At 47.6% G+C, this 25,157-nt stretch overlaps 1 protein-coding gene across 2 annotated transcripts; it reads left to right on the top strand.

The window, feature by feature from the left end:
- Window positions 1-18,032: 18,032 nt before the first annotated feature.
- On the top strand, window positions 18,033-24,870 carry DMBX1 (diencephalon/mesencephalon homeobox 1). Of its 2 annotated transcripts, XM_009951633.2 has the most exons (5): window positions 18,033-18,077; window positions 18,245-18,410; window positions 22,261-22,439; window positions 23,661-24,015; window positions 24,470-24,870. In XM_009951633.2, exons 2-5 carry the CDS (start codon window positions 18,257-18,259, stop codon window positions 24,868-24,870), a joined length of 1,089 nt encoding a protein of 362 aa, XP_009949935.1. In that variant the 5' UTR covers window positions 18,033-18,077; window positions 18,245-18,256. The 2 variants fall into 2 exon arrangements, with proteins under 2 accessions (XP_009949935.1, XP_009949934.1); XM_009951632.1 differs by lacking the exon at window positions 18,033-18,077 and having other exon boundaries at window positions 18,257-18,408; window positions 22,244-22,439.
- Window positions 24,871-25,157: the final 287 nt, after the last annotated feature.

Below are 25,157 nucleotides of genomic sequence, written 5' to 3'. Positions count from 1 at the left end.
GGTTTGGTGTGGGACCCGGTGCCGGCCGCAAGTTTGCGGAGCGCCGGGGTGGACGGGGCGGTTCGGCAGGGAGAGGGGCCGGGGGGGGGCCGGGGGGGGGTCCTCTCGCTACAAACCGCCTCTTGCCGAGGCTGCCTGCCCTCCTGCTCAGCCCACACCCCTCCCTCGGTAACCCGCGTTTTGGAGAAGAAACCCCTGTAATCTCGACACAACTGGTAGCGGTTTCCCGATGCTTTGCCCACATCGATACCTTGGGGCGGGGGGGTTATGTGATAAATCAGTTCCGCGGACAAACTGGGGTTACTTTTCCGAGCTGCGGTAAATACACTCTTTACTCGTTTCTGCGAAGAAGTGCTGAATTAAAAACAATTATTTATTTACAAGGGGCTGGTTAAACAGCAGAAATCCCGTCTCTGGAGAGCTCGGAAAGATTTTCTGAAGACAAGGAAAAACTCTTATTAATTCTTCAGGGGGAAAGGGGGGAATTAAAACTAAGGATTCTTCATGGAAGCAATTGCAAAATCTCCCGTGCTTAATAGCTCAGCGAGCAGAAAGGCGAGACAATGGTGAAATCGCGGTCGGAGGGGCTGGGATTTTGTGCCTGGGCTGCAAGCGACAATTCAGAAACAACCGAGGAGACGCTCTGTCCCCCTCCCCCCGCCGACACACGACGAGACCCTTCCCTGCTGCATTAAACGGAGGAGCCCGGCAAAGTTTGCCTGTTACTTGAGCAGATTTTTGCACCCCAGGGTTGCGGTTTGTGCCTCAAGTCCGGCGAGCTACAGGTCCGAGGGGCTGCTCCCAGCCAGGTTTTAGGGGGCGAAGGGGGGCTTCCAGGGGGGTCGCTGAATTTTGAGAAGCATCCTCTGCCTGCTCCCCGCCGTTCCCCGTTACAACTCGTTGTGATTAGCGGAGCAGGGAAGGTACCGGTTGCAAATTCGGGAGGCGGAGGGGGTGCCTTTTGCAGAGTCACCCCAAAAAAGCAAGGAGAACGATTCCCCGTGGGCTTTGCGGGGTGGTGCCCAGGCCAGCCCGGGCACGGCGGCCCGAAAAAAGACCCAAAAAAACGATAACGGCAATCAAAGCGACGAGTTTTGCCCAATCGGTTTCCCGGCCGAAAGCGAGAGGTTATTAATTAGAGGATGCGGGGGAGAGGCAGTGCGAGGGGCTCCCCTCCTTCGCGGGGAGCAAGCAGGACTTTGGGAGAGCGAGGGCTGGAATAGATTTCAATAGTTTCATCCCTTCCCGCTCTTTCCCGAGACAATCACTTGGTACCCCATAACCTCTGGTTTATATATATACGTATAGACACAATAAAAACGAATACAAGAAAGTGGCACTTCGAGCCTTCTGGAGTCCTGAGACAGACCAATCCCCTCTCTTTTTTCTGGACAGAATTTGTACAAAATATCAAGCTCAAATTAAAAGGTCCTCTCCCCCCCTCTTATTCTTTCTTGTTCCCTTAATTCCTGTCTAAACGGTTTTGCTCTGGGAGAAGAAATCTTTTCTATAGGAGGGAGAGAGGGAAAAAAAAACCTTCAAGAAGAGAAGGGTATTATTGTTTTAATCCTCTTATCCGCAGTCATTTTAAAACAGGGTGTTTTGGAGCCTGAAATGGCGTCTCGTCTCCCAATCCCATCCTAAATCCTCCTGGGCTGGAAGAGATTCTAAAGGCAAGGAGCTGGCATCTATTAGCAATCTCTCTAAAGGCTTTAAACTGCTCTTTCTGCTGCGAAGGCATGGCAAAGCTGAAAAGCAAACACAACCACCGCTCCAGTTAGTGAGCTCTGCCAGATAACCGGCCCGATCGCTGGACGGGAAGGTACCTGCGAAAATCCCGCAGAGAAAGAAAGAAGGAAAGAAAGAAAGAAGAGAAAAGGAAACGAAAAGCTGGTTTTCCTCTTTTGATATTCCGAGAAAAAAATATTTCAGGGGAGAGTATTAAAAAAAAAAAAAAAAAAAAAAAGCGGGGGGATGTGCATTAACTGGTCGTTCCTCCTCCGCCGAAGCCCCGTGGCCTCCCCTCCTTGCCCGGTTTCCCTCCCTCTGCCTTTCCTGTGCCCCCCCCCTCCCCCCCGCCAAAGCCACCCGTATGCTCCCAGAGCGGAGCTTTCCCGACAGGGCGGGCCGCGGTCCCGCCGCCTTCAGCCCCTCTGGGCTCCTTCCATTACTCCTAATTTTCTCTCTGTGTTGTGTCCCCTACCCTGTTTTAAAGAGCAGCCGAGGGGTGCAGCAGGCTAAGCTAGGTGAGCGAGGGGGCCAGGAGGAGGGTGGGGGGCCGCGGTGGCTCTGTAATTAGCGCTGGGAGATTATCCCCCACCAGCATCTCCGCACAGGGGCTGTCGGGGGCGAGGGAAACTTCAGGGTCTGCTCCAGCGTGGTGCTAAGCAAGGGGCGGTGGGGGGAGGCACGGCTTCCCTCCCCTATGCCTGACGGACCCCATCATCCCCCGCACCCAACCCTGGGTCTAGCCCTCCTCCCTCCACCGGCATCCCATCCGCTCCCAGGGATTTAATTAGGCGTTTACACCTCGGCTTGGAGTAAATGACTGGTAAGAAGTGCTGGCGGTGGGTGGGTGGCGAGGGGGGGGGTGGGGGGGGTGTATCAGCAGCCCCGTTTTGATTGACAGGGTAGAGGACCATTGAAAATCTTGCTGGGTAGCTCCCGGGTCGCTATGAAGCTCCTTTTAAAAATCCTTCTTCAATGCTGCCTCCCGGTAGATGGCAGCTCCGCCAGGCGCGGAGGCAGCGCGCAGGCAGCGCGGGTGGATGGAGTAGGGCGGGCCGGGGCGCAGCTCCGCGCCCGCTCCCCGCCCGGGCCGCGCTTCCACGCGTGTCACCGCTCCTACGGCGGGCGGAGAGGCTGCGCCGCCGCCGCCCCAGGTAAGAACTCCACACACACCCGGGCAGCGCGGCTCTAGATGGGCTAGGGATGCGGGGGAGAGGGGAAATAAGGCGAGTTTGGGGCATGTGTGCGAGGAGGGAGAATCTCCGCGGGGGACGCCGCGCCCGGCGGAGGAGCCGCTGGCGGGGATGGGCGCACCGCGGAGGAGGGTAAGCCCAGTCCGGGCTCCACCGCAAGTCCCATTCACTTCTGTCCCTCTCTTTTGCTTTAGTTGGAGTGTACTACGCTTTCTCGGAAAAAAAAAGACAGAACTCCAACTACTGGCCCAGAGTCTCGCTCACAGGAGACGAGGCGTGTGCTGGGACCGTGGGCCCGCTCCGGTGGGGGTTTAGGCAGCTGGCGGGGAACAGAGGGGTGCAGCTCGGCTCAGAGGAAGGTAGGAGACGCGCATCCCTTCGTCTGCCGGGCTCTGAGGAGGGAAGAGCGCAACTTTCCCCCCCCCCCCCCCCCGCCTCCATTTACATAATGATGTTTTAATAAGTCGCGCAGCCTGGTGAGGGCTCGCCGGGGGCAGAAACCACCCCTAGTAGGGCCAGGAGGGAAGGTGATGGCCCCGCTTGGGGGGAGGCTTTGGGGCTGATGGGTTTTGGTTTGTTTGTTTTGTTGGGTTTTTGTTGTTGTTGTTGTTTTGTTTTGTTTTTTCCTGGTGCGGCTGGGAGTTGAGTGCAAGGGAGGGCAAGACTAGCGCTAGGAAATCTTTCTAGGAAAAATCACACCCCCACACCACCCTTTTGCGAGGTCAGACAGCAAAACGGACGGGGACCCACCCGCAAGGAGCTGGGGGGCCGGTCTGTGCCGCCCCCCACCTCCTCCCTGGTCTCACTCCTTAAGAGGTATTATAAATCCCGGACCTGTGCTGTCGGGCTAGCTTGATAAATTAAGGGCTTCGCAGTCGAAACCTATTTACACCTCCATTATAGGGCTAACCAAATGGGGATCAGCATGCATATTTTTACCGCAAGAGATCTCATACATCTTCGCCAGAGTCGCCCCTCGGGCCACGGGATAACAGATAGGGAAAGGGAGGGGGGGGGCGGGACGACACGCTCCGCCGCAGCCAGCCCTTGAGCGGAAAAAAGTCCATGTCCCCGCTCGGTGCCGGCTGCCCGAGGCACCGGGGACACGTGCCCCTTGCAGGGGGCAAGGGAGAGGGCGAGGGTGACCTCCCCGGGAGGGGGTCCCGCCTTGGCGGGGGGACACGAGCTCCTCTAGCTCAAAGCGGAGCCCTGGGGGAAGTTTCTCCTCCGAGGGAGACGAGATTTGACTGCGCGACTTGCCGCGGCTGCCCGTTTTTGGGGGGGAGAAGGGGCAAGAAACCCCCTTCATGAACTCCTCCGGTCCCCGCCGCCGGCGGCTTTCACCGGCTGCTATTTTCATTTATTTCCAGGCAGGGACTTCGGGCGGCTGGAGAGGGAGGGCAGGGGTCAGCGCATCCCCGGCCGAGTCCTTGGTGTTCCCGAGGGTCCCCTCAGCGAGCCCGACAGCAGAAAGGAGGGAGGGGGCAGCATACCCCGTTTGCCGGGGGGATGAGCGCACCGAGCACTGCCCGATCCATTTCATAAACGAAAGGCGGGCGGAGAGAAGCGGCACCAAAGCCTGGGACTCGGGGAGGGCTCGGCCCAAAACCCACGTCCCCGGGGGCGGGGGAAGGGCTCTGCGGGATGCCGACCGCACCCGCTGCTCCAGCCGGCCCGGCTGCGGCTGAGTTCCGCGCTCTGGCTCGGCTTTCAGCGTCGGGGGAAAAAAAATCTCCCCCCTCCGCCCCATCCCGTCCCCTCCGGCTGCCCCCTCCAGTTCCACTTGGTTAGCTCAAGTTTTCCATGTAAATGACAGTAATAAATATCTAATCATGTCCCGCAGCTATCGGCGGCTCGCCGAGCAGCCGGCATTAATGAGACATCCAGGGGAAGTGGGGGAAACGGGAGAGGGGAAGAAAAAAAAAGAAAAAGGAAGAAGGAAAGTTTTTTCCTTTCGCCCCGAAATGGTTTGTAAAAGCGAGGCCCGGCCGCGGTGGCGGGAGGATGCGGGGCGCCGAGCCCCCCCGCTTCCTCCCGAGAGATCGCACCTGTGGGTTGCGCTCGGGTTCAAACCAGTCCCCTCTAATTAATCCCCTCCCCAAAACTTCCGCGGTCCCTCTCCGGGGACTGGGGGAGGTGGCACGGACAAGCGGCCGTCCCGGTCGCATCCCCGGCCCGGGGGCTGCCCTCCCGAAAGCCCCGCGGAGCTGCGTGTGCCTGTCCCCGCCGTGATTCCCAAACAATTAACGGGGCTGTAAAGAGCTTTTAATGCTGACGGGGGCCGGGGTGAGGGATGGCTAAGGCTGAAATTAAACCATGAGAGTTGGATTTGTTCGCCTAACGCTAAACAAATGGACTGATTACCTTCTTTCCAAACGCATCAGTCATACTACATTAAGTAGCAGAGAGCTAATTATCCCAATTAGGAGGCTGATTTATAATTAATGGCTTGGACCAAGTGATAATTGGATGTTAATGGATAACAGTTTTGTCTGAAGTAGCCTCTCCCTTCCCCGAAGTCGGGGCTGGAGGGGTTTTTCTTCTCTCTTCCTCTCTCTCACCTCTGCACGGAACACAACGCGAACGAGGAGCGAAGGTTGCTCTTAGCCGTCTCGGTGAGGACCGCCCGGGGCGGGGGCCCGCAGGTCCTGGGGACGGAGGGGGCGGCCGGCCACTTCCTGGCCTGTCCGGGATTCAGCGAGGTGCGCTGCGGGGGTAGTCCCCAGCACCCCATTCCCCAGCTCCTCAAGCAATCCCTGCTGCTTTTTTTGTTTTCCCCTCTCTGAGTTTCCAAGCCGTGGACGCTGAACCGAAAAAGCCGGGTTGTCCCGCATCCCCAGTGGGTGCTGGGTTCCTCACCCACCCCCAGGGTGTGAGTCTTGCCCTCGATCGGGGCAAAGGCTGAGCCCCAAGGGCTGCCCCAGTGCGGAGGAGGCTGTCCCTCTGCCCGGCCTGTCCTAGGGGGAGCAAGATGGGTCTCACCCCGAGGAAGAGAGGTTTTACACCCTCCCTGGTCTACACTCCGTGTGCAGTGGGGGGCACAGAATGAATCTGCAGTTTCTCACTGCTCTGGGTTTCTTAACCACACCTAAGAACTGGCACTTTCTGACTGTTTATCTTTTCCTTGCCATGCTCACTTTTCACCCATGAGTAAGTCGATGCAAAATAATCCCGGTTCCTTGTTTGTCCCAGCTGGAAAGACTTGGACCTACAACACTTTGGCTTTCAGATTGTGTTTCTAAGTTAAGTTTTTTCATTCTAAGAGCCGTAAGGGCAGAAAATTCCTGAAAGACTGAGTGACTTCCACTCTGAGTTACCCTATGACCAATGAGAGGTTGTATTAAATTACACCAATGTACTCAATGCAAAAATACTTCCAAAATCATACTATCAGTACACAGAAAGCCATTTTAGATTGGCTTTCCAGCTTTCCCTGCTAACTTAAAGAGATCTTGATGTCTACATGGGGTGGTCTTTTCGTACTCGCACAGATCAGTGGGCTCCTGCAGTGATGATATTGCTATCTCAGAAGACACAGCTATGTTTCACAGAGCCGGGGCAGATCTTGCTTCTCCTTAGTGTCAGGGTCGTTACCTGCATCAAAGAAACAGAGCCAGAGGAGCTCCCCACAGGTCAAAGGGAAGGGCAGGTTGGCCAGGCAGGTTTTGCACAGTATAGTCATAGAGGAAGTGACTGTAGGGGGTTTTGTTCCCAGTATCTTTAGCCTTTAAAAGAACACTTCACTGAGGAAGAGGGGAATTAGATGAAAAGAAGCTGGAGCGAACAGAATTTCTTTCCCCTCTGTCATCATCACAACCAGCCCTGCCAAAACAAAGATGCTGCAGAGAAGGTCTAGGGCAAATCTCTTCTGATGTGGCACCCTACTGGTTTTGCTGGTGAAGCTATGGGTAAACCCTTTAGCTAGAAGCTGCCCATGTTTTCCAAGAAACCAGTTACTCTTTCTGTGGTTGGTTGTTTTTTTTTTTTTTTAGGGGCATCCCAAAATTCAGCCCGTCAAGTTGGAAATGCCTCTGCTGAGGCACTGATGAATGTCAGTTGGGTCTGAACCCTTTCAAAAGGTTCAGTGCTGATTTCCACCATTCCTGTTTGAATAGAAATGTTTTTAGCTACCTTGCTTCATTTGGCAAAAACATCGAAGTAGGGAAATCGCTAAGAAGATGGATTCAATCAAGCCCAAATTTTCCAATCCTATGCAGCTACTGATAAACTAACCTACTTTGGGGCAACATCCATCAAAATATGCTTGTTGCAAAGAGGGTGGAGAATTCTGAAATGTAGCTAAATATCCAGGAATTCAATTAATGGTGCACTGGGTCTTTTTCTGCCAGTCTGTTCCAGTCCAAAAGCTACTGAAATTGAATTATTTAAATTTTTTTTCCCTTTTGACTTCATCAGGGTTTGCGTCAGACTTCTTATGTTTTCTAAAGCATATCTGGGGCAGGTATAGATCCTGGGAAGGAGAGAGGCTATAAGGAAGTGTTGGGAGCAGCGCTGGGACCAGGATGGACCAGCAGTTCTCCAAACGGTGACAAACGGATGTTTATAGCCAGGAGTTGCGAGCGGGCCACAATACAAATGTGATTTCTTCCTGGTAGCTGCTGGCACAACTCTTTTAGGACCAATTGCAGCCTTTGCGTGGCTAGAGCAAACATACATGAGAAATGCTTTAAACTGGCTGGCTGTTAAAACTTAAAGTATGGGGGTGGGTGTGAGTGAGCTGATGCTTGGGAACTCTGCTAGTATCATCCAAAAAAAAGAGAAACAGTTAAGCTGGGGGAGGTAAGCTGATGGATCTCAGGGGGTAGAAAATGCTTTTACAAAGGGAGCTGAGGAAACCTCATGTCTTCGGCCATTTGACACCAACTGTACTGAGTGCTGAGGGGGCAGCGAGCAGGCAGCAGCTCTGCATGTTCTTGGTGTGTATTAGCCCAAGGTGGATGTAAACGTGCTTCTGCTGAAGGGCTGTACATCTCCCTCCAAAACCCAGTGGACATTTAGCTGCTCTGCCTTCTTTGCAGTGTGCAGCTCTTCAAAGCACAGATCACCTGATGGTGGCTGAATTCTATTGCTTACCTTGGCAATTGCACTTAATTCAGTGTATGGACCCAAATGCTTACAGGAAACAAGCGCTACATGCGCCCGCAGTGCTCCCCAGCCTCTGATGCTTCTGCTGCTGACTCCAGTTTGTGGCCCTGTTTTAAGGAGACACAAGTCTTCTTCCCCCCCCCACACTGTAAAAGCCATTGAACTCAGCTTCTGAAGTGGTAGGTAGAAAATTAGTGTTATCACTTGTACAGAAGGAAAATTCAAACCTCTGTCTTATATTTTTAAGGTACTAAAAATGCCCCACAATTGCATGGCTTATTAGAGCTGCCTTTCAGGGTTTTTAATTCTTTTTTCTTTTTGACTAAGGTAGGACTTGTTTGTCGTTTTGTCTGATCTTAGTCCGAGCAGAAGCAATTGTTGCCATGTGTTTTGTTGACTGTAGTTTTGAGTGCTCTAAGCACTATCTGCAGGGGTGGATCCAGGGTCCAGCTGTACCTGCTGAAACATCCTGGGTTCAGGCTCTCAGCTTCTGTTTCCTTCAAACCTTGCTTGTTCACTAGATCTCTCTGAGATCAACTTTAAGCAAAATTGCACTTGGTGTTACAGCCTTGCAGCTTTTCAGCCAACCAGCTGAAAGAGCACTTAGGAAAGTCATTTTGTGCCAAGTGGGTCAAACTCCAATGATGTGGCACAAACCACTGCATTTCACAAAGATGTGTTGAGCTCTCCTCCTCGTGTGCATATCGGCTCGCAGCTTAACACCCAGAACTTACAGCTCCAACTTATATGTATTTGATCAATAGTGATGGTGGGTAGAGAAATTGCCCTCCCTCCATGTCTCATCCTAGTGGCTGCTCTTAGAGCCCAGCACCTCGGCTGAGACGTTGCACTGGGAGCACCTGGAGCAAGGATGCGTTTCCTCCTGCCAGCCCAGCTACCAGGCTGGCAGCACCTGAGACCAGCAGGGAATGTCTTAACTCCCTCAGCAAATCTTTACAAAGCTTACCTGTCAGGGCCATCTTCTGCCAGAGCTTCTTGCAGTGACTGATGTCTCTTGTTAGGGCTCAGGGCTAGATTGTAAGATCAGCGTCGTTTTGGCGCTCAGGACAGACAGAGGTCCTGATCACTAAATGTCACAGGGTTAAAGACATATTTTGACACAGAACTGTAGGTCCTAGTCTTGTTAATGAGACCATGTAGTGAGTGAAATCCTCCAGGGTATTGCTCCATCTTCCAGGGACAGTGGAGATGCCTGAACCCCCACTAGCAACCCCAAGGAGCTGCCTTCAAGCCGGTCAGTTTGCTCATGCAAGTGATCTGCAGTCAAATATAGTGCAGGCAAAACGGTTCTGGCAGAGAGCAAGCAGTGAGCTGCCCTTCGTGCTGTCAGCAGCCCTGAAGAAAAGCAGAGTTTGGGAAATCTGGACCTCTCCCATTGTCCAGTTTGGAAAATTCCCTTTGCCAGCATTAAGGCAAATGAAATGATGCTTCTCAAGCAAAGCCGTTTTTGTGAAAGTGACAGGAAGGGCTGAGCCAGGCAAACTACGTGCAAATACAACTAAGCCAGAAACATGCTTGTTTTGGAGGGGTTGAGGGGGAAAAGTACTTTTTTTTTTTTTTTTTTCATGCGAACACCCAAGTCAAACACTTTAAACTGCTCATGAATTCAGTGGTTTGCACAGTGCTTTAAGATTACTCCAAGTCCTGAAGTCGAGACATGAGAACAGACAAGGCAGTGCAGGTCCACAACAGCCTGTCTGCAGCGGGATGTTGCTGAGTTTCACATCCACGAACATGGAGCGTGAGGCAGCAATGCTGGCAGAGCCAGGCTGTAGGTACTCGGACTCATGAGGGTCAGTCTGGGCTGCAGGGTTCAGTTTCCGTTGCAATATTAATCATAAGAAGTCTAAAATAGATGGGGGTTTTTTTGCTGTTGACAGAGCTGGAAGTAGAATGAGATCCTGAAACTAGAGCCAAAGTGATGTTCATATTAAGAGCTTCTCTTATTTACTTAGGAAAATGTTTCTGCTTTAATATAGATTACAAGAGCTTTTACTGAGGGTTGCGCGCTGCTCTGAAGGGGAGAACAGAAGTGCGTTTATCCTGATTTGATCTGTAAGCACTGATCGTCATGCGTAAATGATGGCAAGCAAGAGATTTAGCACCACAGTGATGTTTAGTGATCCCAATTCCAGCTCTACACTGCAAATCACTTGGCTCCAAGCCTTAAAACTGGCTCAAAAGGAAAGACTATGAGGGTGTCTATTTTATTTTATTTCAGACTTTGCGAGCCTGCCCTTTGAAGCATGCGTTTGCAGACAGAGGCGCTGTAAAGTCTTTTGCTGGGAACTGTCTAATCAATCACTCGTTTCTGTTATCTGGGGCTTTGAGGGGCGTGGAGGGGGAATTGATGATTTCACAGAAGCCTTAAATAAAAATTGCAGCAGCTGATGAGTTACCTCTGTCAGCCAGGGCCTGTTGTGTCAGCTGCTTGAAACTTGGTGTCTGAGTTTGTAGAGCCCTACAATAAAACTTCCCCATCTCAACAGGATGTGCTGAGGTTTGTTTTATAGAACTCACAAACCCTCTCACATCCTATTATGCTACTGCTATAAATAATTGAGCATTACCAATACAGTTGCTGTGCTCTTCAGCAACACAGCCCTGACAGAAGCAATTATTTGACAAGGTCTACCCCAAAAACTGTGACGCTATCTCTAACTGAAAGTATTTCCAAATTTCAGCTGCTGGCAAACCTCCTGGTTTTAAGAAAAAAGATCTTATTCATTTATATCAAGGTCAGTAGCAATAGCTGAACATGAGCTGCAAGAATTGCCATGATCAGTCAGGATTTGCTTTTGGTGGGTTGAGACTTGTTCAAGTAGACCAGGTCTAATTAAGATCTTGCTCTGCACTAAGAAATTAACTGCATTTAAATCCAGGGATTTATATAGGTCTAAAAATATTGCACGAAGATTAGAAATGGAGAGTCTTGATTTTTTTGAGAGCTGTTCTCAATTCCTTTATTTCAATTATAAGAAAAGTCCTTTGGAAGCCTGTTTTTATGGTGCATGTTTCTCTCGGACTTTGACGTTTGAATGAGAAAATATGATGTGTAGCATTATTTCAAATTATTTATATTTCGTCCACTACAAAGGTGAGATTGTTTCCTTAGACATTCAGCGATCTCACGTGAGGAACAAAACTGATTTATAACATGCTGGTTATTATCTTATGTGATTTTGGACCTTTGTATATCTTAAAGATTTAGGGATATAAAAAAAAAAAAAGATTGAAGAAAATCTCTTGCAAGGATCATTTATTCAGAACCCCCCAGGTATGTGATTCATTTAGTACCAAATACATATAAAACGGATGTCTGTATATAGAGTGAGCTTATTTTCCTAGACTGTCAGATAAGTGGAGACAGATTCATTATTTATCTTGCTGATTTAAAGTGTTTCTGAATAAGGACTCAAAGCACAAAATCATAAAGCAGAACAGCTCCAGGATGGGGGGGAATATTTTGCTGTGATTTTATTTTCAACGATGTTTATTGCCAATAGTAATAAGGGGGATGTTGTTAGCAAAAACCATTTGCTGTTATTCCCTGTTAGTAGTGAACAACGGGTTCCTGTGCTTTGCATATAGACATGAGTACCGCCTGAACAGGCACCTGAGCTGAGGAATGCAACTTTCCTTTTTACCTGACAGGGCTGCTCGTATTTTTTTTTCCATCACCTGCAGGACTCTGAACACCAGACAAGAGCACCAGAATTTTCTTTTGCAATTTTTGTTTGTTAGTTTGTTTTACCTGATGCTTTTCCCATGTTCAAGCTGTGCCTTGCACCAGGGCGCAGACCAGAGGTGGTGCCGAGCTCTTCCAAACTTCAAATGCATGTCTGGTGAATCTCTCTTCATCAGTAATGAACTGTGGTACTGAAATTCACTTTTGTCAATGAGTCCAGATGTACAGCTGATTTCCCACATAAGGAAGGTCTAGTGCACCCCCCACCATCACCAACAATCCCAATTTCTGGACTGATTTGATGAAATGATAACATAACACCCCACAACGCCCACCAGACAAAAAACGGCTCTGGTATCCCCTTCTTGACTTCTCTAGGAAAAATTTAGTCTTTTTAACTCATGGATTTTATTACCCCATTCTTCATGATGGCACCTGAGCGTCTTGTGTAGATCAATGAATTTTGGCTCTGTACTTCGAGTTTGGGATGACTCTGTATTGGGAGGCACCAGCTGAAGGGAAAAGAGAAAATGGCCCAAAGCCCCTGCCAGGCTTCCACTCCTACATCCAGCCTCAAACTTATCTCACCCAACGGCAGTTGCTTGAGAAGGGCAAATGTCTTGTCCTAGGCATTTTTTTTACTTCTACCTGGGAAAACTGGCCAGAATAAGCTATTGAAGAAAATTCCTCTGTCTCGACACAGCTGAGATTCGAGGGTGGGAGGGGAAGGTATGTTTACTCTAGAATAATGCGCTTAAGCGAAACAACTTCATTAAAATTCCTTTCCTCTGGAGCAGAGTTGGCACAGGAAGCTGCTGTGGATGTCTGTATTCAGGACAGCTCAGTACTGGGACAAACTCTCCAGCATTGATATGAGCTCTGTGGCCGGCACAAGTGACATTTGAGTTTGCATGTATTAATATGTTTCTCCCTTAATGAGTTTTGTCAGTATTTTTGTTAAAGGTCTTCTATGTGGCTGGCAGGTGAAGCCAGGTACAGACTGGTGATATTTTGATGGGGGTAGTAAGGGACTGAAATGAGGAGAGGAGCAAGCAGAAAATGTCCTTGATCCCAAATTCTTTGGTGCAGTTAATACGGTTCCAGGTTGGGTTTTGTGGTTTTGTTGTTTGGTTAATTTTTGTTGATAGAAGAGAAAATAGGGATATTTTGTTTTGTTACAAGGTACATTTCAGAAAACTTCAATATCTCATTTTTACAAGATGTTTTATCATTCCCAGGTCTGTTCAGATTCCACACAAACACAAGCCACTAGGAACAGCAGTTTTCACCTAGCGAGGAAATTCATGGTTCTCTCCCCTTTGCATCTTGCCTCAGGACAGAATTACATGTCTGAATACAAAATTAGTTACCAGTTATATGGGGAAACTCCAAGCCTTTTACAAAAGGTGAGAAGCCAAAGCTGACAATATTAAAGGCCAGGGCTTAATTTCCACGATATGCCACACTGTTGCGTGGTGTACAATAAATTGCACCACTCTTGTGCTATATGACTTTACAGGAACCTGAGGTTTTCAAGGTCAGTGCTGGGAAGTGGTGGATGGGAGCCACATTGCAGCTGGAGCAATGCAGCTCTGCTCAGGGATAATGGGGTTCCCATTCCCAGCTGGTAAACGTGCAAATCATTTTGTATCAGATGGAACAGCAGCAGCTCCATAGAGTGGTCTGCTCTCTGGAGTAGTCTGGGATGGGCAGAGACCTACATCATCCGGCCTCTGAGCAATGCAGAGGATGTAGAAATCTGGGTTTCTCATAGTCAGCAGCAGTTAAACCTAAGGGGAACTCCTAGTCCTCTTTCCGAGGCTGGATCCTGGCAGGAGACAGCCCCTGCAGCCTGAGGGTTCTGCAGGCTTGGGAAGAAAAATGGGCATAGCATCAATGAGAATTCCATGGTGAAAACTTCAGTGAGAGATAAAAGCCATAGAAGAGTTTTTGGGACTGAGGTAGTAATGCCAGGGTTGCAAAGGCAGAAGGAGCAAGAACCCCAGCAGGGTCTGGCGCAGGGTATGGCATGGAGGCCTCACAGCCTGGTGCTGTGAAATGTGGGTAGCTGGGTGAGAGCAAGTCTTTAGATGCAGGGGATGGCAGAGGCACTGATGTGGCCCCCTGAGGGGCTGTGCAGAAGGAAACCATTCACCCCAGGAGTTACCAGCCCCAGGTACTGTGCAGAAGCATCCATCACCCCGTGCTGAGCAAATGCTGGAGGATCAGCCCGCAGGCTCTCCACAGGTGCAAATCCACACTAGCCTCACCCTATAGAGAGGTTTTCCTTTTGCCTGTTGTTTTCCTGCACCTTTCCTCAGTTGCCATATCCTTTCTTCATCGCTCCCAACTCTTCAACAATCTTCCATGCACAAAATCAGGGTGAGGCACCCTCTTTCTTTCAGGATGGACCCTACGTTACCCTCCCAGCTGTATCGACAACTGCTCAAGCCTGTACCCTTCCACAAAGCAGGAGCTCAAACTTTGCTCTCATCCTTCTCCCAGCTGCCACTGTTCTTGAGGCCCTCCAGCCACCCAGAGACATAAAAGATGCATTTGCAGATTTTTAAAATTAAAACCATCTATACAGCCAGTGGGAAGGGATCAGCTTATTTGGTTGCTTAATGAAATATAAAGATTATTTTAACCAGTGTAAGCACTATTCGACAGCTTGTGAAACACAGTGGTGCCTTGATGAATGGCTTTCTCCATTAAAAAAAAAATGCTGCATGATGTCTTTTAAATATTTAATTTATTGGGGTTGGAGTGTGCTCAGAGCTGACAGTTGAACAGCAGCTGTTTGCAGTCTCAGTTAACTTTGCTTACTAGGCTAAACAGTCTCGCTCAGTAAATTCCCTCATTTTTTTATACTGAATCTGGGACGATACATTTGCTGCACAAGTGAGTAGGAAGTTCTGCCTATCTTCTGCACCGCAGCGCACCAGGCAGTTATCACAAAAGCTGTGATGGGTATCGACTCCCATTCTGAGCCCATCATTATTAAGTGCCCTGCTTTTTATTTTCTTTATTTGATGCACTTTCTTCTAGGCCACCCAGAAGAGTTTGTTGAGACACGTGTGTAGACACAAAAGCATCTTTAAACAATCAAATAAACTGAAATCTTCCTGGAACAAGTGTTTCAGCAGTAACACTGGGCTCCAGACACAACATCCTTGACAGCATCATGAGAAGACTGTATAGTACGGGAAAACTCCTCTTCTGTCCCTCTTCATTTTTCCCTTAATGTGCCAGCTTGGTACACAACCAACGTCATGCAAGGGGGATTAGAAAAGAAACAGGCAATTCTCTGAGTTGGGAGTCAAAGATACTTGGCCTCCCACATATCTCCTGGCAAGGTTGAGCCCCTGTGTGGATTCCCCAGCGTCTATTAAGGATGGAGGTCCGGCAGCAGCCGAGGGCAGTTAATAGGTTCTGTGTCCTCAAATGGTTTTCATGAAACACGCGGGAACTTAATAAGCTTTGAGACCTCCACCCTGCTGGCCAAAGCTGGTGGTACTGGCCAGCTCTATCCCAGCTGAAACCAGGACACCAACCAGCTCACAAGTTAGGGGGTGGGAAGGAAGGAGGCAAAATGAAGTTGCAAACCTCTGTTTCACTGCTTGTGTTGGCCAGAAAAGTCAGTCCTGCTCTTGGACTGTGAAAGCAAAGCAGTGAACGACTCTCTGGATGCTGCAGCAGTCTTGCTGACAATGCAGACCAGCTGAGCACTGCTGCCCATAGAGCCAGCTTGATGCACACCAAGTGCTGCTCTGCCGCTGACTGGGGTGGGATGAAGTGCTTTGGAAATGAAGAATGCCAAGGATGGGGGAAGGCTGCACCACAGATGCCACCAGAACCATCCAGGGTAGTGCCTGGATCTGGGACCTGCAGATCTTCCCCAGGTGACAGGAGATGTCCTCTGTGGCCGCGTCAATGGAACATGTCACTGGGACATACTCCTGTCCCTTAGCATGTGCCACAAGCAGCAAAGCTGTGCAGTCCAGCAAAGCAACGTCTCTGCTGTAATTTCACTGTGAAGCCATTATGGGGAAAATACAAATGCCAATAATGTGTTGGCATGTGAAGTCCCTCACCTTGATCAGAGAACCAGCAAACAATTTTGGCGTTGCTTAGGTCTTCTCTAAGCTTGGTTACAGCAGAGCTATGGCATTCTTGTGTTTAGGTTAGCATCTCAACCAAAAAAACCTGTTTTCACAGTGGTTCAGCTTAGAATAACATTGGCTTTCTCTCCTGTTAGAGTGAACAAAACCTTAGTAGGGTATAGTTGAAGGTTATTACTTTGTTTTGGGGTTGACTTTGCTTTTCTAAAAACTAGGGTAAATTTTGAAATGAAACATTTTGAAAATGAATTCAAAAGTAATTGCCTGGTTACCATAAAACAAAGCAGATCTGATTTTCCCCTGCTTTCCAGAACTAGCTACAAAATATGTCTCAATCACCCTTGAAGGTGTTTTTCAATAAATAAGCTATTCATATAAAAATCAACTGTCTGTGCTTAGAAGTAGGAGGTAGGGTTTTTTTTTCTTATACGCTTATATAGGATGTGGTAGGAAAGGACGTGACCGGTAACATTCTCTGGGCCGTAAGGTTGTGGCTGGCATTGCACAGAGCAAGGTGGCATGTGGGTCCCTTCCAAGTTGAGGTATTCTATGATTCTGTGTAGGTACTGGACAGCCATTGATCTTTTTTTGAGTCCAAAACTGAAGAATTGAGGCGTGAATCCAGAGTAGGTGAACAAGGAGACACAAAGCAGATGAAGGTGGCATCAAGGTGTGTATCAGACATTTGTAGTGTAACCATGCCTGGATCTGCCGCCCTCCACCAGTACTCTTGGCATTGAAATAATATGGTGGCAGAGCAGAAGGGACTGGGGGAAACAGGAATGAGGCTGAGTGCTAGATTCTCCGATTATTGGTTTATAATTACTGTGGCCTCTTTGAGAAGAAAATACTAAAGGCAACACTCACACTCACGACACAAAAACCCTCAGTCAAAATAAACCTTCCCAGAGCAATGAAGACCATTACTGAGCTGGCAGATTGTTTGACCAATCTCCAGCTGCATGGCTTCCCTCTTCTATTCCTGGGTACCGTGATGGACAGATGCTTGTGAGGGTGACAGATGCTTGCCCAGGTGTTGCCAGACCCTATAGTACAAAATTCAGCTGCTTTTCCCGAGAACTATAGCTTCGTCCCTGGATGTTAGACAAGGTCACTCCATGTTTGTGATTCCTACATCAAGGTGGTTTGGGAGAGAATGGGAATTCAGAACAGGAGGGATAGTGAGACCAACTAATTTCTATTCCTTCCTCTTCACTGTAAGTCTGTTCTCCATGGTATAACTCCTCCACAGGCAAAAATGAAGGTCTTTCCTCAGTACAGAAAGAACAACAGATAGTTGTTCATCCAAATTTTTGCTGTTCAATGCATCAGGTTTCTCCTAAAATCATGGGAGTTGAACCACCACCCTCCAGTGATCAAACTGTTTTCTAAGAGGTTGCCTAGATAACCTGTCTGCTTTCTTTAAGTTAGTCCAGCTGGACCTCTTTCTCTGAATGTTCATTCATTGCACTGACTTTCCAGACAACAACTTGCTGATGTAAACAGTGTTTTAAAAATTTTCTTTTGTGGCAAATGTTTCACAACTTCCTTTCTGATGTCTTGCAAACTACAGAAACGGCATCCTGGAGGCCCTCAGTCATTTATAACAGGGATGAATGAAGCATCTCTCAGATTTTGAGATCAATATTAGCTCAGTTTTACAGATGATCTGTAAGGAAAAATAGCTTAAAGTTTCATGCAGAGCACACAGTAGAAAAAAAGCCACTATCTTTTTGAAATAATTTCCTTGCTATTGAGCTATAAAATGCCAATATTTATTGCAAACCTTAATTCCCTATTTAGCCATAACATTTTTGGTCCTATTATGCTGTAGGTTTATTTTCTTTTACACCATATGGTTTGATTTGTTTTTTTGTTTTCTATATCATTTATGTTTTTAAAGAAAAACCTTAAGAAAAATGACTGGAAACAAATTATTCATGAGTGGGTTCAGAAAAGAAAGATTATTTGACATTATATCAATGGGATTACGAAACAGCCCACTGTAGGCAATGATAGGGACAAAATCTCAGCTAGTCCTGCGATAGAGCTAGGTCGGTTCATCAGAAGTCGTAATAATACGATAAATTTTATTATGGTATGGAAAAAATATCCTGTCCCATCTTTTTGTTCAGAATATCATGAGTGGGATATAGTCAGACACTGGTCTCAAAACTTGGAAGCCAGACTGGTGTCACTGGTGCTTTAGGTCTACAGGAGGTATTTCGATTCCTGTCCCAGAATCTGTTGGAGTTGGGAGATTGAAAGTGAGCCTTGCATGCAGGAGTTTAAGTTTGAGCTCAGCATTTCTAAAGCTCTGCTGAGACACCAGGACACTGGAATAGCACGTTCCTAAGCACCTCTCTCCTCCGGCTGCTGTTTTTCAGGTTTATGTCACCATGCAGCACTATGGAGTGAACGGTTACTCCCTCCACGCCATGAATTCGCTGAGCGCCATGTACAATCTCCATCAGCAGGCAGCTCAGCAAGCCCAACATGCCCCTGACTACAGGCCCTCGGTGCATGCCCTCACCCTGGCAGAGAGACTGGCTGGTAAGAACAACTCATGGCTTTTGCTGTTCCCTGGAAAAAATACATTGTTGCTTGCACTAAGTGACACTCTTCTTCGGGAGTTGGCGCGGGACATAGCCAACTGGCATGGTGTGCTCCAGACTACTGGCCATGTGGCCAAGCTCTGCAGGTGACAAATGCCCTCCAGTGTTCGCTGCCAGTGGACCACTGCACATTGCTGCAAACTGGCCTTTGACAGCCGGGGAGCCAGGGGTGAGAAGGGGCACAGCCCCACTATATGGGATTGAAAAGAGAGAATTAAAAAGACACTGAAATATGTTCTAACAAGAGAACAAAAAATAGCATAAAATTTTACTTTCTTGTTAGGAAATAATAGCACAATGAATATGAGCACGCAGTGAACTGGATTCCCCCACCAAGGGGCCCAGGACTCGTATCCCCTGACAGCTGTCTCCTGCCATCCCAGACCATAGCTTGTTCTTCCATGTTGCCCCTTCTTGCAACAATTTTCCATTTCTTGTCCTACCAAACACTTTCTTTCTGGAAAACAATCTTCATTTGGATCTTCTTTGGGTCTCACTTTGACCAATTTCTTTCTAGGGATCCTAGACGTTGGCTTGGGTGATGCTTTCTTGAAGGTCCTGCTGGCTCCCTCTCTGTTGCTTTTGCATTCCATAAAAGAGCTTTTTTAGGCTCAAAGGAAGTCACATGTGACTTTACCCAGAGAATGTTATTTACACAGCATTGCTGATGGTGGGACAGTGGACAGGAGTTGCTGCTCCAGAGCGGCTGATCTGTTTTTCTGTGTTCAGCCGTGAGTATAACAGCACTACAACAATACTGTCATTAGAAGGAAGTGCAAAATCCACAGATAGTATTTCATGATTTGGTAGGGGGAATTGTTCAAAAATAATTGATGGAGACCTGAGAATATTTGGTATGGTAAGGCACATGTATCTGCTTTACATTTCAGCCTACCACAAAACACCCAGATCTGGCTGAGATAATCAAAGACTACAACAATGCAAATGGTCAACAGCTGCAACATCGCCGTTCTGGTCAGGGCTTGGATGCAGTGTCGTAGAGCGGACCTGACAACTAGTATACTGAAGTTAAAGCAAAAAGTTACATAGATGTGATTCTAGAGACCTTCCCAGAGTGGAACGGTCTTCCCTGACTGTCTGAAAATTACACATCTGCTCTAAGATAGCTTTCTGATAGTTGTCTGATATTAAAGGAAAAAATAATGTGGCGTGACTCCTTCCAGCCTAGAGTAAGTGGAAAAAATTATCTACCCAGAAAACTTCAGTGTGCTAAATTTAAGAGACATGGGCTTAAGCCAAAATAAGGATGCAGAAGTTTCAGGCTGGTCCTCCCAGGTGGGTAGTCCATGAAGACATGGTGCTAAAGGTGTCGGACTCTTTGGATCAATGAACCACAGTTGACTCTCAAATCTTCATGCCAGCAATGTTCCCTTAGCCAGTTACTAGTAGTGACGTCCTTAACATTGTTCCTCAGACCACTCACTGTGGCCTGTGGGATGTCTGGGGAGCCGTAGGGCAGAGCTGGGAGTCACTGTCCTCATTGAATAAGAACTAAAGTGGGATTAAGGAGACCTACTGCTGGGCTGAGAGTGATGACAGGTGGGCACTTTCCTTGTCCTGGTCGTCCATCCCCTCTTTCCCTCACCCTTTCAGCATGTAGGTGGTCAGATGGGAGCAGATAGTCCTGAACTCTGCAATGTGCCTTGCAGACCTTGGGTCTCAAGGTGGCCAGTTCCCAGATGCAAGGATCTCTTGAAAGATTTTTGTGATCACCTGTGTCTTTTACAAAAGAGCATGGAGGACTTAAAGTCTTTGACCCTAACTAGGGTAAAAGCAGAGGGAGATTAAAAAAAAATAAAATAAAAGAGCTATTCTTACATTCTTGACCAGGAGATTCAATTGGTTTTCTGACCTCTTATCTTTAAAATTAATAACCCACCTGGAAGACTTTCCAAATTAAATCCCACAGTCCCCTTGTCTGCTTATCATTGGCAGGGTAGGCATTATATACCTATAAGCGGATTCCTTTGCACTTGCTTCACATTCTGTTACTTCTGAATATCTTTCAGTGCAGGTTATAGATCTCATTTGCCTTCCAGGGACAGTTAGAATAAAGCAGCACAAAAGCAAATGACCTTAAGTCAGAAAACAGAAATCAGTTTCTGATTGTAACTGCAAAGCCTCACCTGCAATTTATATTCTCCTTCTTGCACAAAGCCTGAAAACATAGTTAAAACATTAAAATAATTGCTGGTTGCCTTTTGTTGGAGTGGCCAAACTTAATGCATGAGCTGCTGCCTCCAGGGAGCTAGTAGGTCTAACGTCTACTCTAGAAATTTAGGAATATTCCAGCCTGCAGGTAGGGTGTTTAACCAGTGTCCTTTCTCCTGATTTCTTATACTTGAAACACAAATGTTAGCTTTGTAAAACATTTTGTGGTAGCTTCAATTTCTTGTCCTGGTACATCCCTTCTCCTTGTCTGGCTGCACTGTAGCTGTGTCTGAACGCATCGAGGACAGTCTCTGCCTTCAAAGTGGCAACTATTACCACCATTTTAACTCCCTGAGGAGCTCCAATACCTCAAACACAAAACTTCCTTGAATGCAACCAACATGATATTGTATTTGGCTGAAGACCTTTAGCCTGATCATTTCTTTTCCAGGTTGCTGAAACCACAAGGCTTTGGCAATCACCCAGAAAGTCACTGCAAATGCTGAACTAGAATGAAACAGCTGGAAGTTTGGAAGAGGAATGTTTGAGTGGTGCAAAGCTGATTTGCTACGCTCATTAGCCAATGTATTTGGAACCTGGCTGCGTGGTTCTGGGGCTGGCCTGACAGCAGGTTTTGTTTTATTATTTAGATTCATGCCATGGTGCTCGTGACAAAAGCACCAATAAACAGCAACAAGAGCCTTCATCTGCCTCTGCACACTGATAATGCCCACTTTTCTCCCTGTTGGGTTGTTTTCCAGTGTATTCATTCTTCCCTTCTACGAAAGTCGCATTCTTAATTGAATTAAAAATGATACCAGACACTGCTCTTTCTGCATTTCCTCTTTGAGAGCAAACCTCTCACCAAACTATTTCATTCCAACTCTGTAGCACAGCATGTTCCTTTGCATAATAAGGGTTTTTTTTAAATTTTAAAATTAATTCTTTTCATTGATTTAAGATCTTTCTACTCCCACTAATTGTTGTGCAATAATAACGCCTCTGGTAAAATAATAAGCCCTTTGCTGTTTGCCTCAGATTTTCCCCAGTCTGAGTTTCTTCTCTGCCCTCAATTTTGCAAGCACAGTTTGGCAAGTCAGACCTTGTCAGTAGCTCCTTTACTGAGAAGAGTTCAGCACATGAGCTCTGGCCTTGCAATCAGTGGGGCCGGACTTGGTCCTGGCTGGCATTTCCACCCCAGATGCTGGAGAGTGTCCATACTCAGTAAAGCACGTGCTTTCAAGCTAAATACACATAAGCACGTGAGCTTAAGTGCTTTCCTGAACTAGAGCCCAGAACAGCTCTCCAGTATCATGCCTTGAAGACTGCAGCGAGCTGCATATGAGACACTAAAGAAGAGCGAGCTCAGCCCAGTTTCTGGGAAGATGCACGTCTTCTAATGCAGCTGCTCTCTCCAGAACAGGCTTTCTAGTCAGCGGTTTTATCTCCTTGGACACCTCAATTAACCAGCAAAATGCGTGTATGTATTTTATTAGATCTAGAGCCATGAAAAAAAGTTTTATAGGTTTGTCTGGTGTTAGCAAGTGCTTTATGTGACAAATTCCCATAGTTAAATTGGCCACTTTTCTTGTCTTCCAACGGCTGTACATTTCAAGACATCATTTTGGAGGCACGTTATGGATCCCAGCACCGCAAACAAAGGCGAAGTCGCACAGCCTTCACTGCCCAACAGCTGGAGGCACTGGAGAAGACCTTCCAGAAGACTCATTACCCAGATGTGGTGATGAGAGAGCGGCTGGCTATGTGCACAAACCTACCTGAAGCCAGAGTCCAGGTACTGATATTTCGTGAGTTTGTGAGTGGGGATGTTTAAAAGAGTATAGTGGGGTTCCCAGAGGGTTGACAGCTATATTGATCTTTCAAGATGCTTCCAATGTAACCAAATATTTTGGGGCAATAAAGTTGTCAAAGGTGGGGGTGGGGAGGGGAGCAAAATAAAATCATCCAAAGTCACACATCTGCTAAAGAAATTCTTAATCCACACACATATTTTTTAAATTTAGGATTGTCTGAAGTGTACACTGGTTTTCATTTATTCTTTCACATTTCTTTGGGGGAAATGTTAGAAACATCAACAGAAGTCTACTTATTTATTTATTTGCAAGGCTTTTCTGAGTTTCTTAGAAGAGCAGAAACTGAAGTAATTCCAGCTGCTCTTTTCCACCAGTGTCAGTATTTGTAACATCTCAGGCCAAGGTTGAGGTTTTTTGTTGGTTTTTGTTTTGCTTTGTTTTGTTTTTTTTACTTTCAACTAGCGCAACATGCTTCATAACCTGCTGATGGGGAGGTTCTTGCATTGCTGGGCTTTAAAAGACTAAATACCAAGCTCTTCAGTGTCAAGTGGATAAGTAATAGGAAAAAATAATTCTGTTACATAAATGTCAAGACATTCCAATGTCCAGATTTTTGTTTCCTCATCCAACTAACCAAACAGCACTAACAAGATTTGCAAATATATTTCTTCTAATCCATGTCTACTGATTCAGGTTTAAAAAAATATGGATTCTGTCTTCCTTCCCTACATTCTGTTCCCAGATAACAGCGTATGCCTGTGATGACTTATTTTGAGTGTTCCCACCATAGTTTTGGTAAACTTATAACTGAATGGTTTTAGAAACTAACAGAGCACTGTACTGTAAGCCAATGTAATGTCACCAGATTCAGCTATAAGACATTCTGGTTGGATGAAACTGCCCAACTAATTTAGAAAACAAAACACCAAAAACCCCCAAAAAACCAGCACCAGTGGAGTGCCTTAAAGTTCAACATAAAGGCTGTATATTTTTTAAAAATATATTTGTTGTGCTATTTGTAGAAGCACTGAAAACAGGTAGAGCTCTAAGACCCAACAAAGTGGAATGACATTTGGGCACAGCGGGCTTGCAGTACTTCATTACTTGGGGTTTCCCTGAAGCTCCCAGGCTGAATGATGTTGAATTTGGCACTAAGCAGGATTCTCACCATTTTTTTTCTCTTGCTGTTTGTGGCATTAAAGGTTTGGTTCAAGAACCGGAGAGCCAAATTCCGGAAGAAGCAGCGCAGCCTGCAGAAGGAGCAGCTGCAGAAGCAGAAGGACTGTGAAGGGAGCCACAGTGAGGGAAAGACGGAGCAGCCCATGCTGGAGACCCAGGCTACCACCCCGGACACCGAGAAGGTCCAGAGCCTCCCAAGTGAGGTAGGCGCGGACCTCAACCTAACCCTGTCAGAGCAGTCAGCCAGTGAGTCAGCACCTGAGGACCAGACCGACAGAGAGGAGGAGTTTAAGAGCACCTTGGATGAAGCTAAAGTGGACAAGAGCCCTGGTGTGGATAGCAAGGCTTTGAACTGCAAGAGAGCGAGCCCAAAAGCAGGTGAGGGGCAGCATCTTGGTGGGGGTTGATGTCACGACCTGGCATTTCTAAGGCAGATGCTGGTGGTTGGGTAGGGTCCCCTATTCCCTACAGCATGGGTGCTTGCAGGTAAGCTGCCGAGATTTGTCTTCTTGTCCCTACCATTAAACGGGACCCACAGAGGGCATGATGTTTGTTGTAGCAGGAGCACAGAAAGAGCAAAGAACTTCTGCTCAGGTTAGAGCTTGGGATAACAGTGCCCACCGGCAGCAGAAAAGCTATAGCAAAGAAGTCAGCCTCATTTCTGTGCTGTAAGATGCTAAGTATGGAACAGACACAGCTCTCCTGAGCTAAAACAACCCCTCTCGTTTGCCCTTCTGATGCAAGATAGAAGCCCATGCTGCAATCCAAACCCTGCTGGTTCTACCTGCATCTAGCCTGTAGAAATAACCCCCATCCCCTCTGTGTCCTACAGAGTCCCCTATCAGCGCGACTGTGACACCTTCATCCAGCAGTGGCCTGGCTCAGACTCACTCCTACTCCTCTTCGCCCCTGAGCCTCTTTCGCCTGCAGGAGCAATTCCGCCAGCACATGGCAGCCACTAACAACTTGGTCCATTACTCCTCCTTCGAAATGGGGACACCGTCTGCCATGCCCTACTTGGGCATGAACGTCAACATGGCGCCACTGAGCTCTCTGCACTGTCAGTCATATTACCAGTCACTCTCCCATGCTCAGCAGGTCTGGTCCTCACCCATCCTGCAGGCCTCCAGCTCACTTCCAAGTCTGAACAGTAAAACAACGAGTATTGAGAATCTAAGGCTCCGGGCAAAGCAGCACGCGGCGTCCCTTGGGCTTGACACCCTACCCAACTGACTGCCATATGAGATACCATTGACCATGAGAAGATGCACCAGATGTTGGCACTAGACATGTTACTCCTTGAACCTCCACCCGCCCTCATCTCTTCCTGGAGTAAGGTGCTCCCTTTCAGGGAAATCTTTGCATTTATTAACATCTTGTTAGCACTGCGATCACATCAGATGTTGCTACTGGCCTGGTCTTCGCTAAATATTTAAGGAGGAAGGGGGAGAGGATGTGTGTTTAGACAGATGAACTGTACCCTGGACTGCCATGAGTTAAGTCTGTAATGTTTAGGAGAG

Source organism: Leptosomus discolor, chromosome 3 (assembly GCF_034619465.1).
Source record: "Leptosomus discolor isolate bLepDis1 chromosome 3, bLepDis1.hap2, whole genome shotgun sequence".
Lineage (NCBI taxonomy): Eukaryota > Metazoa > Chordata > Aves > Leptosomiformes > Leptosomidae > Leptosomus > Leptosomus discolor.
The sequence above is the reverse complement of the archived record's forward strand: the minus strand, read 5'-3'. Positions and strand labels throughout refer to the sequence as shown.

What these genes read in the sequence shown, in the direction of transcription:
- DMBX1 (XM_009951632.1), top strand. Translation starts at nt 18,257, where the DNA reads ATGCAGCACTATGGAGTGAACGGTTACTCCCTCCACGCCATGAATTCG. An exon ending in TACCTGAAGCCAGAGTCCAG is followed by an intron (nt 22,440 to 23,660) that starts GTACTGATATTT and finishes GTGGCATTAAAG; the next exon opens with GTTTGGTTCAAGAACCGGAG. An exon ending in GAGAGCGAGCCCAAAAGCAG is followed by an intron (nt 24,016 to 24,469) that starts GTGAGGGGCAGC and finishes TGTGTCCTACAG; the next exon opens with AGTCCCCTATCAGCGCGACT.